The sequence below is a fragment of the Microcaecilia unicolor genome, chromosome 8 (genome assembly GCF_901765095.1).
Source record: "Microcaecilia unicolor chromosome 8, aMicUni1.1, whole genome shotgun sequence".
Taxonomy (NCBI): Eukaryota; Metazoa; Chordata; class Amphibia; order Gymnophiona; family Siphonopidae; genus Microcaecilia; species Microcaecilia unicolor.
Window position 1 is genome coordinate 180,794,544 of NC_044038.1, and position 17,653 is coordinate 180,812,196.

General features: G+C 48.3%; 1 protein-coding gene across 1 annotated transcript in view; it reads left to right on the forward strand.

The window, feature by feature from the left end:
- The window catches only part of LOC115475339 (actin-binding LIM protein 3-like), a 73,639-nt gene that overhangs the window by 39,475 nt on the left and 16,511 nt on the right, over window positions 1-17,653 (forward strand). The window contains exons 9-15 of the mRNA XM_030210973.1: window positions 73-144; window positions 2,743-2,872; window positions 4,299-4,397; window positions 4,975-5,025; window positions 7,579-7,713; window positions 8,475-8,539; window positions 11,327-11,474. Coding sequence (XP_030066833.1) covers window positions 73-144; window positions 2,743-2,872; window positions 4,299-4,397; window positions 4,975-5,025; window positions 7,579-7,713; window positions 8,475-8,539; window positions 11,327-11,474 — 700 coding nt within the window. The remainder of the gene's footprint in view (window positions 1-72; window positions 145-2,742; window positions 2,873-4,298; window positions 4,398-4,974; window positions 5,026-7,578; window positions 7,714-8,474; window positions 8,540-11,326; window positions 11,475-17,653) is intronic.

Below are 17,653 nucleotides of genomic sequence, written 5' to 3' on the forward strand. Positions count from 1 at the left end.
TACCTCTGTTGTGCAAATTGAAGAAGGTATGTCCTGTTCTTGTGCCTGACACTTTATTTCATATTCACACAGCACAGACGAGCATCTGAGACCTCCATTTCTCCTCCAGGGTCCAGCATCGGCTCTCCTAACCGTGTCATTTGTGTAAGTATGATGTACACTGACAGCCTGGCTGCACTTGGGCTCTATAAACCCAAACCAATGTGGGCCATTGTGCTCTTAAATTATTATCATTTTTTCTCGGTGCAACTTGCCTGGGAGGTGCCATGGTGTTAGGATTAAGGGTTGGATAATGAACACTCCAACACAGGAACCGGTGCTTAAAAGTTGCTTTATTGGGTGCTAGTACAGCAGGACCAAATATGGTCCGTGTTTCGGCATAATAAACTGCCTGCCTCAGGGGTCATAATATATTTGAATGGATAGACAGTGAAGCTGTCCAAAAGATTCCATTCGGAATGACATAAAGACATCCAGCAAAACCCGAAGGGATGTCTTTCTGTCGTTCCGAACGGAAGCTTTTGGACAGCTTCATTGTTTATCCGTTCAAATATATTGTGACCCCTGAGACCGTGTTGGGTCCTGCTGTACTAGCACCCAATAAAGCAACTTTTAAGCACCTGTGTTGCAGTGTCCATTCTCCACCCTCTACTCTTTTGATTGGACTCTCTACATGGAGGTTCTCCCTGTTTGTTTGTTGTTCATGGTGTTAGAGTTGTCATAAGTGATGTGTCAGGTGTCCCACTGGTCTTTGCAATGTGAGTTTCTGCAGTACCAATGGTGACACCTTCACTACCATATAGGAAGCTACAAAATGAGTTCCCAAATAACAACTTCAAAAGAAAAGCATTCACATAACTACAAAGCTGAGTTGCATTTGGAGACACAAGGCCTCCATGTGTTCAATGAAGTGTTGCCCAATCCCTGTTTCAATCAGACTTCTATGAACATACTTTCATGTTGGCTATTCTGTAGACTGCCCATGCATTGATATACCTTGCCTTGCCTCCCACTGCTACCACCATCTCTTCCTCTTTGAGAAATGTGTGACACATAACTCTCTCATTTCCTCTGTGTTAACATTGCTCAGTAAAGCAACGATTCATATTGAGTAGAAGTGAGTCCCATGCTTCTTGCCTCCTGATCCAGCTATTCTCCTCACTTCTTTGCCTTTCCACATTTTCTCTTTCCTCTCATTCTGCTTTATCACCCCTCCCCCTCTCTCTCCAGGCTAAAGTCGATAATGAGATCCTTAATTACAAAGATTTAGCTGCCCTCCCCAAGGTTAAAGCCATCTATGACGTGCAACGGCCAGACCTCATTTCCTACGAGTCCTATCAGAGATATGCATCGGACGACAGGCTGGAGAGATACGGTTATGGGGAGGTATGGAACAGTTTCAGGTAATCCCCAGGAACCTGAGTAGAGCAGGACGAAAATCTGATCAGTCACACTGTGGGGAAAGGAGTTGACCACTGCAGGCAGGGACTGAGGACGTGTGGTGGGTCACTACAATATGTGAAGGGGAAGCCTAATGATTAGAGCAGCAGAATGAGAACTGGAGGAGCCAAGGTTCAAATCCCACCACTGCCTGGGACAGGAAAATACCTACTGTACCTGAATGTAACTCACTTCGAACTACTGAGAAAGATGTTTGCTAAATCTAATAAGGGAATCCAGGAAACAGTAAGAAATTACACTACATTCCCTGAGGAGAACAGTCATGCATCATCAAGGATTTTATGATAACAGACAAGTAAATGGTAGCATGAGAACCACAGTGATAGTGACATTAGTGGAGACCTAAGTTTGGTTCCTAGGTGAAGGTAACTCCATTTGAAATCCCAACCATTGCACAATAGTGACACCTACAGGTGTATGTGTACTGAACCCTGAATGGAGTTACAGTTAGTGGCACCCTACCAAGAATTTTCACCATGATGACTGGGTTATGAATGGGGGTAACTGTTAGGGAAGGTTCCCTAGTTGGATCAGATTTCAACTGAGCTAGAAGCTGAAAGGATAAACTGGATGAAAATAAGACAGAGGTAGTGATTCCTGTGCTCATAGAGGGGTTACTGCACTGGGGTGGGAGGGGTCTTTGTGGGGACAGCTGAGGGAGAGGGGTAACTGAGTCTAGGTGCTAACAGTTATGCTAGTTAGGAGCGAGTGAAAAGCAGGCGCTTGCCTCCTCGGAATATAAATCTTCTGCCCTGGCAGGGTGTAAATAAGTTGCCATACATCAGAATTATTCTCCTGCCCTTGCTCTCCTGTGGCTGTAGTCAGTCTGTCTATTGGGATGGGTTAGGAGTGAGATGTGCTGGTTTTGTATATAACAATAGCTGCAACTCCTAGAAGGAGTGGAGATTTATCGGCTGGAGATAAACTGCAGCCTCCCAGAGGCCTTAATCAGACACTGGCAGGTTTAATGGCAGTTTACCTTGGGTATAAGTAGCCTGTGAGATGAGAAGATGAAGTGCCAGTGCTTCCAGTCACTCACTGGGCTCTTAATTATAAATGTCCTTTTTCTTTCCTTCCTGCTGCCTTCAGTCCCTGGGAATGCTGTCTCCTTACTCTCAGGTATGCTGCTTGCGCTGCGCTTCAAGTTTGAAAAGGTTTCTGCTTGTGTTGAAAGCCATGATAGTTCTGCCTTCCTCAAGCTGGAAGAACCCGTCATTTCCTTCCTTTGCTGGTCCAGTGTTTATTTCATCACCAGCTCCCTCTGATTATCACCCACTGTAGGATATCTATGAAGGGATTGACCTTCGACAGAGGAGATCCTCCAGTCCTGGGTACATCGACTCTCCCACCTACAGCCGCCAGGGCATGTCTCCAACCCTGCCACGCTCTCCACAGCACTATTACCGATTAGGTAAGACCAGCCAGAAGTAATTACTAAAGACACCATCCCCTTCCATCTCTAACAGCTGCCTGAAGCTAGATGCCAACGTGTGACTCATGTTATCGAATACACTAGTAGTTACATGCGTGAATGTTACAGATTTCCACGTAAGTGCTAATTTGGCGCTGCCTGCATAGTGCACAGTTGCAAGGGGGGGCATTCATGTGGGCAAATGTTACAGAACAATGTCATTTACTCACCATAGTGCAGCATTTAGACCCACCATACACATGGCATAAGTGGGCAATCCTAAATGTTGGCACAGAATGCCGAGTTACACTAATATTTCTGTGCCAGTATCTGGGCTTAGCAGCCAGCATTTTGGTTCCTACCTTTTGCTATGTGGAGGCTGCAGACTTGTTCCAGAAACATCCATCTTGGCTCTTGGTTATCTGAACGTGGCTATCGTTGCAGTAGTCACACCTAACTGATGCCTGTGCCTGAAAGCATGCACAGAACAACCTGCTGCGGACACCAGGGGCGTAGCCAGACCTCATGGTGGGAGGGGGCCAGAGCCAGAGGTTCAGGGCACATTTTGAGTGCTGCCCCGCTGCCCCCCCCAAACCACACCTCGCCTCGCCTCCTTGCCTCTTCCCCCCACCGCCTCGTCGCTCCCCCCACAAAAACAAATACCTTTGCTGGCGGGGGTCCCCAACCCCCGGCAACTGAAGCCTTCTTCAGCTCCGGTCTCCGGCGCAGCCGCATTCGCTGCCCTGCTTTTCTTTCTTCTTGCTCCTCAGGAGCGTCAGTGTGCACAGGAGGAGCAAGAAGAAGAACAGGGCAGCGAACGAGGCTGCGCCGGAGACCGGAGCTGAAGAAGGCTTCAGTTGCCGGAGGTTGGGGACCCCTGCCAGCCAAACCAGGGGCCTGGATGAAATTTGCGGGGGCCAAGCCCCCGTTGCCCCCCATAGCTATGCCCCTGACACACAAGGTATGTGCAGTCACTGTGTTGAAACATGGGACTGTTATACAGCTAAAATGTAGCCATTTCAGAAGAACAGCTCAAAGTACATCATTAGCAACATGCAGGCTATAGGCGTACTTTTTGAAAATTAAAATTATGCATGTCCCTGAAACATTCCTCTTATGCCTGTGCAGATTTAGGTCGTGGAAAATCATCTTCAGTGCACACCTCATTATTTCATGCACGTGGGTCCTGATTAAGCTTTTGAAAATTTACCCCAGTATGTTTCCAATGCTGGGAGCAAGGGGGAAAATTGCAAGAAATGGTTTCCCTGTCATTAGGATATTGGTTTGTGGGACTGTCTCCAACTGTTAAAGAGCTGCAGAACCTGTCTTATGCACTATGACGCACAGTCTGATCTCACATGTGACACTTTCCCCCAGCCTCTTGTCTATCTCCATCACTGCTGCTTTCTTCCTTTTGCTTTTTAAGGCACAGAAAGTGGGCGGAGCTCCCCGTACTGTAGCCAATTAGATGTGAGATCGTCAACTCCAACCACATACCATGGACCCAGGCACTTCCACATTCCAGGTAGGCACTGGAGTCCAAGGACCCAAGAGAGCTCTGTGGGAGAGGCAGTGTAGGGGGTGAGGAGGCAGAGGGGTGGGACTCTGGGTACATGGCATGCTTCCTGTAGAGGCAGACCTGGTCTGCCAAACATTGAGCATGAGCCTACACCCCCCTGGGGTGACTTTCTGCCACATCACTAACCTGGAAGCTTTCTGAATTTGCTTTCATTTCCCCAGTGCAGTTAGAACGAAAGTTGGAGGCCACCACTGGTCCCAACCCAGCATTCACAAGAAAGAAATGAAGTAAGGAAGAGTGCCACTAGTCTTAATGGCCAGTTTCATAGCTGTAGTAGGACTTTCTTCAGGCTCTTCCCATACAGAGAGGCAGGGTCCCTCCCTAAGTACTAATGAGGAAGTTCTGGTCTGATGAGCTGGATCATACAGACATCTGTAGGGGTGGAAAATCAATAAAACTGCTAAACTGGAGTCTTTTCAGAGACGGAAAACACATATTAATTCTCACAGGTAAACTTGCAGGACAGAAGCCTGCAAATAGATGTCCCCTGCCATACTGACCCTCCTCCCTCCTCTTTCCACAGTAATGGGTGAAAGTAACCTCTACAGGAAACCTCCCATCTACAAACGACACGGTACTGTCACATGTGTTTCTTCTTGCACTTATAATGAAGTGAGATGAAGGGTCTCCTGGGGGGAGGGTTTTTTTTTAATCAAGTCAATGGCCCTGGACAGAGAGAAGGCAACGTGAACATCATATATGACACAGTCAATCATACAGGAATGTATGTGTCACATAAGATGTCATGCCAGCACTGCCACTGGCATAAATCTACCTAAGTAGATTCTACAGAAAAGGGGGGCACCAGAGAAGGGAGGGACCTACTTATAGCCACTCTCAAATCTCCAGAGGTGGGTCCCCCTGTTCTTCTGCTACTGTATGTCAGGTTTCCAGTATGTGACTCAGTAATGAGAGCTTATACCCTAGTGGCAGAACTGGGCATTGCCATAGTATAGACCTGGGTGTGATTCTGCTGGGACCAGTACAGGTTGGGGCGTAGCACTCATAGCCACCCCCTTCCCCCACCATACGGGAGGAAGTCTCAGTGACCACACAGCAGTAATGGGTTCTACACTGAGTACTGGACTTAGCTGTGGTTCTTGGCTTCCTACTGAGGCCTATCTCTGTGAAAAAAGAGGCTGAGAAACTAAAGGAAAATCCCTGAGAGCTGTGAGGGAGGCTCAGGGTATCATAGTCCAGCAGAGACTGTTTCTGAAACTTGAAAGAGTAAGAGAAAACTGCTGGATAAGAACAACAACAAAGAGAAATAGCTTCTAGTTCCAGATATTTGTCCTCCATGCATCCAGTCTTGGGCCAGAAAGGTCACCAAGACCCCAGGAAGCTCTAACCTCTATAGGTTTTCTTCTTGACTTGCTCAGCTTATCAGCAAAATTCTAATTTTTGCTCTCATGTCACTCCTTCCCTTATGTCTTTTTCTGCCTCTGCTTCTCTGCACTCTTGCCCTGATGGCCCCATCTGTCCTTTTTAATGTAAGTAGCAACTTGAATCCTATTTTCTCTTTCTGTTTGGGATCACAGCTGTGCAGGACATTCACCTCTGCCTGCATTTTTATACACAGCTCTCTGCATGTGTTCCTTCAGTCCTGAGATAACTGGGACCAAACTCAAAAAAAATTCAAATTACACCAATCACAGAAAAGACAAAAAAGAAAAAGCTAAAGTTAAGTTTATGATCTTTTAGTTGGACAACACATAAAATTCCAAAGCAAAACTTGAGAGGAATCCCTCTTGCAGGTTCACCTGCTTTCATTTTGGAGAGGCTGAGACAAGGAAGACATGAGCGTCACTTGTCCAGAGGTACCAAGTTCAGGGTTGACACTGAGGGGCAGATGCACAGAACTCTAGTGCTGTAGAGAATAGTTCCAGAAAGTACCGGCTGTCACGATGAAAACAAAATACTGACCAATTCTCAATAACAGCATGCAAATTATATACACGCTATTAGTGTTGAGCATTGGACATTAAAGAAGGGGGAAGGTTCTTGGAGCATGAAACACTCCATGTACGGAAATTGCTTTTCCTTCATAATAATGAGAACAAAAAAAAAAACCCACGTCTGTTGAAATCTGGGCCTAGTGTTTATGGTCACTCCAATCAGGGAAAATGAATGATTCCCGTGGATCTTGCTAGTTTGTCTTCTCCTGACACAGCTGTGTCTGAGCACCACCTAAGGACTATTGTCATTAGGGCAAGGGGTTTCTGTGCATCATTTCTCTGAGAATTGCACAGAATCACTAATGGCCTCATTTAAATACCAGTGAGTTGATTTGCAAAGGACTTTCAGTGGCTTCTCTGCACAGTAAAAGCAGCCCCCCCCCCCCCCCCCCCCCCCCGAAAGCCTCTGTGCATTAGCCGCACAATAGCGTTTCATTTAGACTGGCTAAAACCAGTGTAAATGAAATGTTGCAAGTCCAGTTTGCTCTGAGCATCTCCCCCTAAGGGGGGAACTTATCAATGTGGGGTACTATTAAGACATATTATTTTATCACTAATGTGCTATTTTAACACAGTTTTTGTTTTATGCAAGGAGTCCTTGTTACTAATAACTGGAGTTAACAGTGAAATAACCCTCTTAACAGTGGCCCATGTTGATAATTTTCCCTTAAAAGAAATGTCTCTAGAAATGGAAATCACTGCTCTAAGTAAGAAAAGTGAGCCAAGTAGAGGACAATCAAGCCATTGTGACATCACAGATGAAGTTGGCTCTTATTGGTGGAATGAGGCATTATGACATCACAATATCAGTAGATGACATTGTGACATCAGTGATGAGGTTGGCTCTTATTGGTGAAATGAGGTATTATGACATCACAACATCAGCTGTAGTTACCAGAGACTGAAACTCTTCACACTAAGGGGGGACATTATCAACATGGGCTACTGTGAAGATGGGTTATTTTACCACTAACTTATACTTTTAAACACAGGTCCCATTTTGTGTGATGAGATCTAATTTCTAGCAACTAGGGTTAACAGTCTTAATGGTAGCTCATCTTGATAACTTCCCCTCTAAGTGTATGCCTCACCCTCAGGATGAGGACACATGCAGGGAGTGACCCTTAGATAAAGAACTTGTAACACTAGGTGCCCCTTATTGTATGTTCCAGATGATGAATTTGAAGCAACAAAGAGCAAAACAAGCGAAGACATCGTCCAAGCATCCAAATACCTTACAGCTTACTCCTCTGACCCATTCTATCACCCTGAGACGGAGTACTGGACCTTCCAGGGCTCTCCTAAAGGTATAAAAATAGTGATTAAGCAAATTTTAGTAGACATAAGCATAAGAAGCAAAGGGCCATCCTAAAGCTGCGTTTATAGACCCCAAACCTTGAGGTCAGTTATGCACCTGAGGTGAGCTAGGTATAGAAATAGAATCCTAAGAACATGTGAGCCCTGTCCTTTCACCTTGACTCCCGAGTCCCAGAAGCATCTTATCATCGTACTGCATTCTTGCATGGTACTAAATCCAATGGCACTGCACAGCCTTCTGGCAATTATGTTATTCTTTGAGGGGCCATGACACAGCTCAGCTCCATAACATGAACCTATGATGTCACAATCCCATTCAGAATGCTGTGTCTTAGAATGATGTCACATCCTTCTGTGATGATGTTACCCCTCTGTAATGTCAGGTGCCCATTGTATCCAATCAGATCTGTTGGTTTGCCATGGATTAGAATAGTAAATTTATCTTCCAAGCTCTTTCCCTTATTAAAATGTAAACATGAAGAGAGACTATTTAACCCATGTGTAAATAAGGCACTGGAATTTCAGGACACAATGGATTGCAGGGAGAAAGGGGAAGAGATTAAGGATATTCCAGCTCTAGCTGCAGCTCCAACCACACAATCTTCACAAAATCACTCACTCCCATTTTTACTAGTGCCACATACAGGACTTGGGCATCTTTCAGCAATGACTGTCTTCCTGTCCATGGGACTCGGCACTCATTGTACTAAAACTCATGGGACTGACCTGACCTTCTGATGTCACCCTGCAGCTCCCCGAGCCCGGAGATTCTCATCAGGAGGAGAAGAAGATGGGTTTGACCGAAGCATGTACAAGGTGAGTATCCCAAGGGATTATTTATCTCAGTTCTATCCAGGACTCTGGTAGTGCTCTATTGGTATAGAGAATGTGGAGTATCTTAAGAGGTCTGCTCCTTCAGTAAAACAGGATCAGGATTGGGACTGATTGTGTAGGATTGATGCTTGTCTTAGTATTAATGGAGAAGTTTTACCCTAGGTCCCAGAACCGAATTAGCATGTACATGTGTATGTGCATTGTTCACTCTAAACGGTGCAGGAGTCTGGTGCCTTCATTCGTACCATATGGAGGGGCATAATCGAAAGGGACGCCCACGTTTTGTTGAGGACGTCCTCGCAAAATGTCCCGATGGAGGGGCGGGGAAACCCGTATTATCGAAACAAGATGGACATCCAACTTTAGTTTCAATAATATGGTCGGGGACGTCCTTAGAGATGGTCGTCCCTAGACTTCGTCGTTTCTGATTTTCAGCGATAATGGAAACCAAGGACACCCATCTCAGAAACGACCAAATGTAAGCCCTTTGGTGATGAGAGGAGCCAGCATTTGTAGTGCACTGGTTCCCCTGACATGCCAGGACACCAACCGGGCACCCTAGGGGGCACTGCAGTGGACTTCATGAAATGCTCCCAGGAACACAGCTCCTTTACCTTGTCTGCTGAGCCCCCAACCCCCCCCCCCCTAAAACCCACTACCCACAACTGTACACCATTACCTTACGGGTGAAGGGGGGCACCTAGATGTGGGTACAGTGGGTTTGTGGTGGATTTTGGAGGGCTCGCTGTTTCCTCCACAAATGTAACAGGTAGGGAGGGGGAGATGGTCCTGGGTCCGCTTGCCTGAAGTGCACTGCACCCACTAAAACTGCTCCAGGTACCTGCATACTGCTGTGATGGATTTGAGTATGACATCTGAGGCTGGCATAAAGGCTGTCACAAAATATTTTTAAAGATGTTTTTTGAGGGTGGGAGGGGGTTAGTGACCACTGGGGGAGTAAGGGGAGGTCATCCCTGATTCTCTCCAGTGGTCATCTGGTCATTTCGGCCACCTTTTTGTGCTTTGGTCATAAGAAAAACACAACCAGGTAAAGTCGTCCAAGTGCTCGTCAGGGACGCCCTTTTTTTTTTCATTATGGGTCGAGGACGTCCGTGTGTTAGGCACGTCCAAGTCCCGCCTTTGCTACGCCTCCGATACTCCGATGCAGTATGCCCCTTGAACTTTGGCCGTCCCTGCGATGGAAAGCAGTTGGGGATGTCCAAAATCGGCTTTCGATTATACCGATTTGGACGACCCTGGGAGAAGGATGCCCATCTTCCGATTTGTGTCGAAAGATGGGTGTCCTTTTCTTTCGAAAATGAGCCCACAAGTGTCCTAAAGCAATATTATGGTTTCCATTGTGGGGGGGGGGGGGGGGGGGGGGAAGCTGACCCCCTGACAATTCCACAGAACCTTCTTGTCCCAAGATTACTATAGCACTTCTGTTGGAAAGAGAGTGGGCTTTGGACTCCCACAGAAGTTATAGGGAATGTTGCTTACGAATTACACAGCAGAGCATGCTGAGTCAGACCAAGATCCATCGAATCCAGCATCCTGTCTCAACAGTGGCCAGTCTGGGTCACAAGTACTTGACAGATCCCAAAAAGCTCATTTTCAGGAGTGAACAATAGCTCTCCCAAGTTTACCAGGCTAATAATGTTTTATAGACTTTTCCTCCAGGAACCGATCCAGTCCTCCTCTTAACCCTGCTATGTTGGTCACTTTCTAGATCATAGAGTACAGCAGTAGGTTCCACAGATTAATTATGGGCTGTATGAAAAGCAGGAACTATTAATGATTTGTTTTCAACCTGCTGATCATTAGTTTCATGGAATTCCCTCTTGTTTTTGACAGGTTAAACAACTATTTCCTTAGTTAACTGTTGCACCCCACTCATGACTTTGTAAACTTCTGTCATGTCATAGGTGTCATATCATATGGAAAGAGTGACATATGGAGGATGTGATCCGTCAGGCTAAGGGAGAGCAGATTGTCCTGTGAGCCTGCTTAACTCTGGGGTAGGATGGAGGAGTAGCCTAGTGGAAGGACCACATCCTAAGACCCACAAAAGCCAGAGTTCAAGTACCTCAGATGCTCCTTGCAACACTGAGCAGTCACTTCACCCTCCGAGAGAGGAAGAATGGAGGAGAAAGTTCAATGAGGCTGGAGCAGTAACAGAAGGGTCTTCTGACCAATCCTACCTCACTTTTGAGCAGGTTTAATCTGGCCTTCTTTATCCAGTGTGCAACAGGAATTAGATATGAGACTAGAGCAGCAGACTGATCACTAGGGAAGCCGAGTTCAAATCCCACCGCTGCTTCTTGTGATCTTGGGCAAGTCACTTGACCCTCCATTACCTCAGGTACAAACTTAGATTGGTCATCCTCCAGGGACAGAAAAATACCTACTGTACCTGAATGTAACTCACCTTGAGTGATCAATGATAAGGTATACATTAAATATCAACCAAAATATCAGTTGAAAGGTTCTGCTTTGGATCCATAAAGTTTCTGGGTCATACCCTGAAATCCCTAACTTAAAATAGGCCCTGGCAAGCACGGTGGGTGGGGGTGGGGTTAATGGATTTGATATACTGCCTTCACAGAAAAATGCTCATTTATCAGTTTAGATTTTCAGTGTGGTGTTTTGATTTGCACGTGCATCTTTACCTATCTTTGTGTACATGGTTGTGTGTGTAGATGATGGGGTACAGCAAGGGCTCAATGCTGCTTAAATAACTCTTCCTTCCTCCCTAATCTCTGATTGCAGATCCAGGGTGGTATCAACAGGATGATACTGAAGGAAGAAATGAAGGCCAGATCGAATTCTTACATGGACCCCTGGACCCCTCCCCGGAGTTCCACAGGAAGCAAAGAAGCCCTTCACACTGCTGGCTATGAGGCCTCACTGAATGGATGTAAGGGGAGAGGATACTGAGGTGGGGGGTGGGAGGGAGAGGAGGGCACCCTTTCTATGGCCACAGGGAATGAGAGCTGATGTTGTTACAGTGCCCTCCCACCCATATTTTAAGACAGTTGAGGCTTCCACCTTGTTTGGGGTCTGATCTATTCTAGAGTTTTTCCAAGGAGAAGCCACTTTGAAACTGAGCAAGGAGAGTAGAAGATAACTTAATTCTAAGATCTTTTTAATTCCAGTTAAAGTAAACATCAGACACTCAGCCCTTCCCAAGTATGCTTTGTTGTCTTTTCATTGTCTCTTTACTGCCTTCTACTGTTGACATATGTATCTTGGATGTGTCCTCTTGGGAAAGCGAGTACAAAAAAAATCGAAATTAAAATTAAATAAGAAGCAGAAGACCAGGCCCAGTGGCTGTGCACAGTGCTGAGTGCTGCCAGGAAGGAGGACGAGATTCATATCTGAAACCTGACCTTTTCCTCAGACTGTCATCTCTTATGTCTATCAGCATTCATTTAATGGCAGCAGACCCATTCCTTGGCTCCCAGTGACAGGACATGAAAAAGGATATTTTAGGAGAAAAATCAGGTCTTGTACCTTTTCTGATTAAAAGTACATGTAATGTAGCAATCCCCCTAACTCAACCCCAGTTCCCTCCTTATCTCCCACAATCCCCTTCCTAACCCTACCCTGGCAATGCCCAGTCCCCTTCCTTTTCTCACCTCAGGAATTTCCTCAATTCCCTGCCTAACCCCACACTAGGAATACCCCTAATTTTTCTACTTTTACACGCACACAAGAGTTGGCAGTTTTCAGACAGTCCTTATACCTGTGTAAATAGCCATCCTATAGGTAAAAACACCCTCATAATACTGCCCTAGGAAAAGGCCTTTGTTTCCCTCCCTCCAGCTGTCCAGCTCTGGTCCTGGAGATTATGCTTTATATGAGATCCAGAGGGGGAAAAATGGTTGTGTCGCGTGCCCGCCCATGCGGGACGCGCTCTCGAGGTCCTTTGCATACCTTCAGGCTTCTTCCCCGGGAGCGCGGGGTTTGTGAGTCCTTAAGGCAAATCACCCTCCAGGTAGAGAGGAAACAAAACTGGACCGGAACCCCGGACTGGAGTTCTACACAGGAATACTCAGAACTGGAACGCACCGGACGGGTGCGCACTGGAGTGGGGCCCGCTGGACTGGACACACTGGAGTGGCCCCACTGGACAGGAACATACAGGAGTGAAACCCGCTGGACTGGAACACACTGGAGCGGAACCCGCGGAACTGGAACACCCTGGACCTAGGCTTTACCTACACTTGACTGCCTTCCCCCTCGGGTTGAGCCCTCAGGTTCTGGCAGCCGGTAGGACTTACAGGAACAGCAGGAATGAAGATCCAGGAGTGCCCCCTGGCACCTAGGCGAAGGCAAGGCAGAAAATGTCTGGGTTCCGGCAGCAGGCAGATACAAAGCAATGGTCAGGACAAGGAACAAAACTACGACTGGAGCCTCAGTATCAAGGGGAACTGGCAACAGATAGAACAAGGGCAGAAGCTCCAGAAGCAAAAGACACACACACGGAAAACCAGCAGGCTAAACACAAGAAGACTAGTCAACTGTACAAGCTAGTAGGAAAGCTAAGCCCAAGCAAACCAGTCATACACACGAAACATACATAAAGCAAAACACAGGAAAGCTGTACACAGGCAGACAATGCAAAGCTGTGCCCAAGCTACCAAGTCTAACACTAGGAACAAACACAGAGCAAACTCAGAGAACTAGGAAAGCTGAACGCAAGCTAACAAACAGACGGTGCCTAAGCTGGCTAGTCTAACACTAGGAACAAACACAGAGAACTAGCACTAACTAATCATGCACTGGAAACAAACACAAAGAACCTAACTAATCATGCACTGGAAACAAACACAGAGAACTAGCAGAGCTAGGCACAGGCTACAAACACAGACGGAGCTAAGCTGGCTAATCTAACACTAGGAACAAACACAGAGAGCTAGCAGAGCTAGACACAGAAGGGTAGGAAACCCATAGAGCAAAAAACACAGAAGGGCTGAAACCCTACAGAGCTATACACACAGAAGGGCTGGAAACCCACAAGCGATAAACACAGAAGGGCTAAAACCCTACAGAGCTATAAACACAGAAGGGCTGGAAACCCACAAGCGATAAACACAGAAGGGCTGAAACCCTACAGAGCTATAAACACAGAAGGGCTGGAAACCCACAAGCGATAAACACAGAAGGGCTGAAACCCTACAGAGCTATAAACACAGAAGGGCTGGAAACCCACAAGCGATAAACACAGAAGGGCTGAAACCCTACAGAGCTATAAACACAGAAGGGCTGGAAACCCACAAGCGATAAACACAGAAGGGCTGAAAACCCACAGAACAAAAGACAAGGAAAGCAAATGGTGCTAACAGCACACTAACCTCGGGACCTAAGGCACTGCGGAGGAAATGGCAATGCAAAGGCCAGGACTGTAGTTTCCAAGTCACTAATAAAGCCCCTCAACACCAGAGCCACAGGTGCAGCAATCACCTTGCAACCAAACAGAGGCTTGACACTCAGAGCAGGCATCCCATAGAAAGTAACAGCGGGAGCCATCTTGGATACTGGCAGAGACGAAGAGGCGGCAGCCATCTTGGAAGAGGCAAAGCCCACACAGGTGAGATTCAGTAGGGCAATCAGCACACAGAGCCAGAGAGAAACTAAGACAGAGACAGACACAGAGACAAGCAGAAGCCAGCACAGCCACTGACTCCCAGAAACAGGGTAAGTATGAGGGTGGTCACGGCCACAGACGTGACAGTACCCCCTCCTCAAGACCCCCCTCTCGGTCTCCCTGAGGAGGTCAGGTGTCCAGGGGTAACTGTGGTGAAACCTTCTGATCGGTTTCAACCCCCAGACATGGATCACTGGACTGGAAGTCACAAAGAAGTTCAAAACTGGCAGACAGGAGCGGAACTTGTCAACAGAAGGCTCCTTCCAATCACCGCTGGGCCAACTCAGGAACTTGGATGCATCAAGAGGAACCACATTCAAAAGGCACCCTTCTCCGAGGGAACCCAGACTGAACTCAGGAAGCAAACCGAGACTGGGACCCAGGCGGGCGTCAGAAGCTTGACTGGAACTGGAACTCAGAGCAGGCTCAGCATCTTGGCTGGAAGTGGAACTAGGAACGGACTCAGCATCTTGGCTGGAAGTGAAACTTGGAACGGACTCAGCATCTTGGCTGGAACTGGAGCTCGGAGCAGGGTCAGCATCTTGGCTGGAACTGGAACTTGGAACAGGGTCAGCATCTTGGCTGGAAGTGGAACTTGGAACGGACTCAGCATCCTGGCTGGAACTGGAGCTCGGAGCAGGGTCAGCATCTTGGCTGGAACTGGAACTTGGAACAGACTCAGCATCTTGGCTGGAACTGGAGCTAGGAGCAGAGTCAGCATCTTGGCTGGAACTGGAACTTGGAACAGACTCAGCATCTTGGCTGGAACTGGAGCTAGGAGCAGGGTCAGCATCTTGGCTGGAACTGGAACTTGGAAATGATTCAGCTGCAGGGCTGGACACACCCCTCTGGCCGGACTGGGACGTCTCTCTAGCATTAGCTTCAGGCGGCGTCCGCCGAACAGGGTTCAAGAGGAGACGGCCCTGGTATCCCCAGAGCATGCTAGCAGGCTGAAAAGCAGAAAATGGGTTTCTCCGGGCCCCAAGCCGTTGAACACACCTTCTCTCAGCTATTGCTTCGGAGGTCTTCTCCCAGGCTGAATCAAAACAAGGTCTATCACAGTCCTCTTGGAACGTCATCTCATCTTCAAGAGCAGACTCAATATCTTGGCTGACCTCTGCACTCGATGCAGATTCAGCATCTTGACTGGAACTGGAGCTAGGAGCAGGGTCAGCATCTGGGCTAGAACTGGAACTTGGAACAGAAGTTGAACCGGGACTGGGACCCGGACTGGAATCAGAGTCTTGACTGGAACAAGAATTCTGAACAGGAGTTGAACCGGGACTGGAACCCGGACTGGAATCAGAAGCTTGACTGGCAGGGCCCCTCAAACTGGACTCAGGAGCTTGGCTGGGAGCGCCCCGCGAACTGGACTTTAACTGAGGCTCGGTCTGAAGCACCACTCGAACTGGCCTTAGGAGCTTGATAGGAGGTGCCCTCTGGACTGGAAGCGGAGGTGCCACCTGAACCACCCTGTGGACTGGCATCGGAGGCTTGGTTAGAAGCCCCCCTCGAACTGGACTCAGTGGCTTGACTGGACGGGTCACTTGAACAAGAACCGGAGACTTGACCCGAAGCGCCACCTGCACAGGAATCTGAGGCTCCATCGAAGGCTTCCCACGGACTGGACTCGGAGACTTCAAAGGGCGTGCCACTTGAACTAGGACTGGAGGCTCGACCTGGAGCGCCACTTGCATAGGAATCTGAGGCTCCGTCAGAAGCACCCCACGGACTGGACTCAGAGGTTTCAGAGGGCTTGCCACTTGAAGGAGGACCAGAGGCTCGGTCAGCTGTGCCACTCGAACAGGAATCGGAGGTTCAATTTGCAGCGTCCCTCGGACTGGACTCAGAGGCTTGACTGGGAGCGCTACCTGAACTGGAATCGGAGGCTCAGTATGAAGCACCCCCTGGACTGGATTCAGGGACCTAGGTGTCGGCCCTTCTTGGACTGGAATCAGAGGCTTGGTACGCCGTCTCACTCGGCCGGACCTCATGGACCTGCATAGAACCGTCCCTCGGGCTGAACTCAGAAGTTTAGCTGGCGGCTTCACTTGAACAGGATTCGAAGGCTCTGCTTGAAACCCTCCTCGGACTGGACTCAGCGCTGGTGGACTGTAATCCTGAATAGGAACTAACCCGCTATGGTACCGCAGGCTGCTCTGCTGAGGGGGCCTGAGCGGAGGTATTCCCCGGCGTCTTCTTTCGGCCTCAGCCTCCGGAGTATCCCGCAGAGCTGGCTCCTCCAGAAGTCTGAGGCGGTAATCCCAGAGCGAGATAGCAGGATTCATGTCAGAAACTGGGCTATGGCGGACCAGACGCCACCAGAGACGCTTTCTTTCAGCTGCTGCTTCAGGAGTATCCTTCAGGGCAGGATCAGACAAAAGTATTTCCCGGTAATCATGGAGCGTCAAAACAGGGTTCAGAGAAAAAATTGGGTTGTAGAAATCCACACCATAATCAGGAACTGCACTGGTGCTGGACCCTGGATTGTCCATTGGAACCAAAGTCATGGGCAGAAAGCCCAGCTGGACGGATGATCTTGCCGGACTCATGGCCTTTGCATTCTGTCGCGTGCCCGCCCATGCGGGACGCGCTCTCGAGGTCCTTTGCATACCTTCAGGCTTCTTCCCCGGGAGCGCGGGGTTTGTGAGTCCTTAAGGCAAATCACCCTCCAGGTAGAGAGGAAACAAAACTGGACCGGAACCCCGGACTGGAGTTCTACACAGGAATACTCAGAACTGGAACGCACCGGACGGGTGCGCACTGGAGTGGGGCCCGCTGGACTGGACACACTGGAGTGGCCCCACTGGACAGGAACATACAGGAGTGAAACCCGCTGGACTGGAACACACTGGAGCGGAACCCGCGGAACTGGAACACCCTGGACCTAGGCTTTACCTACACTTGACTGCCTTCCCCCTCGGGTTGAGCCCTCAGGTTCTGGCAGCCGGTAGGACTTACAGGAACAGCAGGAATGAAGATCCAGGAGTGCCCCCTGGCACCTAGGCGAAGGCAAGGCAGAAAATGTCTGGGTTCCGGCAGCAGGCAGATACAAAGCAATGGTCAGGACAAGGAACAAAACTACGACTGGAGCCTCAGTATCAAGGGGAACTGGCAACAGATAGAACAAGGGCAGAAGCTCCAGAAGCAAAAGACACACACACGGAAAACCAGCAGGCTAAACACAAGAAGACTAGTCAACTGTACAAGCTAGTAGGAAAGCTAAGCCCAAGCAAACCAGTCATACACACGAAACATACATAAAGCAAAACACAGGAAAGCTGTACACAGGCAGACAATGCAAAGCTGTGCCCAAGCTACCAAGTCTAACACTAGGAACAAACACAGAGCAAACTCAGAGAACTAGGAAAGCTGAACGCAAGCTAACAAACAGACGGTGCCTAAGCTGGCTAGTCTAACACTAGGAACAAACACAGAGAACTAGC